Source organism: Mesitornis unicolor, unplaced genomic scaffold (assembly GCF_000695765.1).
Source record: "Mesitornis unicolor isolate BGI_N332 unplaced genomic scaffold, ASM69576v1 scaffold5982, whole genome shotgun sequence".
Classification (NCBI taxonomy): domain Eukaryota; kingdom Metazoa; phylum Chordata; class Aves; order Mesitornithiformes; family Mesitornithidae; genus Mesitornis; species Mesitornis unicolor.
In genome coordinates this window covers 44359-46312 of record NW_010167012.1, presented here as the reverse complement: position 1 = coordinate 46312, position 1954 = coordinate 44359, and the positions used below count along the sequence as shown (strand labels likewise).

The window sequence follows — 1954 nt, the reverse complement described above, 5'->3', positions numbered from 1 at the left end:
AGTGCCTCCCAGCCAGCACCCTCCAGGAACGGCTGCATCTTGCCTTGCCTCCCGCAAGGGCCTCCTCCTAACGCATCCCATCCAGACGTGATTACCTCCCCAATTCCCAAGCCAACGATGAAAGACTCTCACAGCCAAGCATGCGTTGATCGTGCCTGCCACGAGCTAAACAGCCACAGGTCGCAAATCAAGTTCCCCAAGGCCCACGGACCACCTGTGTCTCCCAAACCACTCCAGCCTCATGTAGCACCCAGCCCACCAACCCCAGTCTCCCCTTGCAGATGCCCCCAGTCTCCCAGCTCTTCCACTCTCACCCCAAAGCTAAGCAGAGCTTCAAGAGGGTGCCCGAAACACAAGTCTCATCTGCCTACCCCATTCCACCAACCAGCAATGCAACCAGAGAACCAGAGATAATTGTGCCCACCCACCAGCCCACCTCCATCCACTGCAGCCATCCTCTTTCCAGGCATCTCCAGCTTCATCTCACTTCGCAGTGCTCACCTGCTGATGAATGCCAGCTGCTATTGAGCTGCTCAGGACCCTTTCCTCCCTCATCCTCTCACCTTATCCCCATTCCTTCTGCACTTCATTTTGGGCAAACGTGGGAAAATTGCATCTTCTTCCTCCTAAGGTCTTGCATCAACTAGATGTCATGCTTAGGAACATGGTCTAGTGGCAGACTTAGGGCTGGTTTGATGATTGGACTAGATGATCTTAAAGGTCTTTTCCAACTAAAACCATTCCATTATTCGATTCGATTCTATTTGATTCTATTTGATTCAATTCACCATCCCAACCCTGGGTCTCTGCGGTTCATCAGAGACCATCCTCCATGTGTGCCCTGGTCTCTCTCCCCTCTTTAGCTGAACATGGCAGTGACATTATACCCGGCCCAGCCCCCCACTAAAGAGATCACTGCTATCTGAAGCCAATGGAGAGACTGTCTTCTCTATGGAAAAAAAAAGGACCATTTAAAATTAACTCATTTGGGCAAAGAAAGGGAAATGGTGCCTGAGGAAACACACTGCTGGGTTCTGCCCAGCTCCATCCCACACCTCCACACCAACACACCAGGTCTCCAAGCTTAGGAGGCAAGAAAACCCAAGCCTACTTCCATCTTTGCAGATCTCCACCACGTATCCATCCAGGCCTGACCGTCCTGTCTGCTCCGGGGCTTTCCAGGTCAGCTTAACTGAGTTTTCGCTCACTTCTTCCACGGCCAAGGACAATGGGGAGCTGGGTGGCTCTGTAAAAAACCCATAGTGGTGAGGACAGGCTCTTGAGTACTGGAGCTGTTGGAGGGCAATTGTCCAACGTCCATGCTTGTCTCCAGCCCCCCCATCCTCTTAATCCCCCATCCCTATCCCACTCCAAAAATATCCTTAATTACTTCATCCCTCTGTCCTTTCACCCCAGCACCCCCACATGCCCCCTCCCAGTCTTGCATATCTCCCCTCTCCACTTCAGTGTCTGATCCCATTCTTACCTGCCTTTGGTTTCTCAGGCTCAGGGGCTGGGGCTTGGGCTTCAGCTGGGGGAGCCGGGGGAACTTCTTCAGAGGCTGGAGTTGTTTCTGCTGTGGGGGCAGGAGCAGGCTCATCAGCGGGGCCTGTGGGCTGCTCTGTGGCAGGGGGATGTTCAGCGGCTGGGGGCTCTTCAGCAGCTGGGGCTGGTGCAGGTCCATCCTTTGGGGTCGGCGCCGTCTCTTTCTTTGGAGCCTCTGGAGCCGGGTCTGCAGCTGGAGGTGCGGTTTTGCCAGTCATTGCTGCAGAGCCGGGGGACTGGGGAAGGGGGTGTTTCGGGGTCTCTCCTCTGGGATCTCCGCTCTTGATTGAGGTCTCTGCTCCAGACCAAAGGTATTTCTTCCAAATTTGGGATCTTGACTCCGAAGCTGGGCTCCCTGCTCTGGACCAGGCGTCTCCACTCTGGATGGACAGTCTGTGCTCTGGGACGG

General features: G+C 54.5%; 1 protein-coding gene across 1 annotated transcript in view; it reads right to left on the bottom strand.

The window, feature by feature from the left end:
- LOC104536002 (myosin-binding protein H-like) overlaps window positions 1-1763 on the bottom strand; it is an 8898-nt gene extending 7135 nt beyond the window's left edge. Inside the window, exons 1-2 of the mRNA XM_010178516.1 lie at window positions 1487-1763; window positions 1112-1246 (exon numbers count right to left, since the gene is read on the bottom strand). Coding sequence (XP_010176818.1) covers window positions 1112-1246; window positions 1487-1763 — 412 coding nt within the window. The remainder of the gene's footprint in view (window positions 1-1111; window positions 1247-1486) is intronic.
- Window positions 1764-1954: the final 191 nt, after the last annotated feature.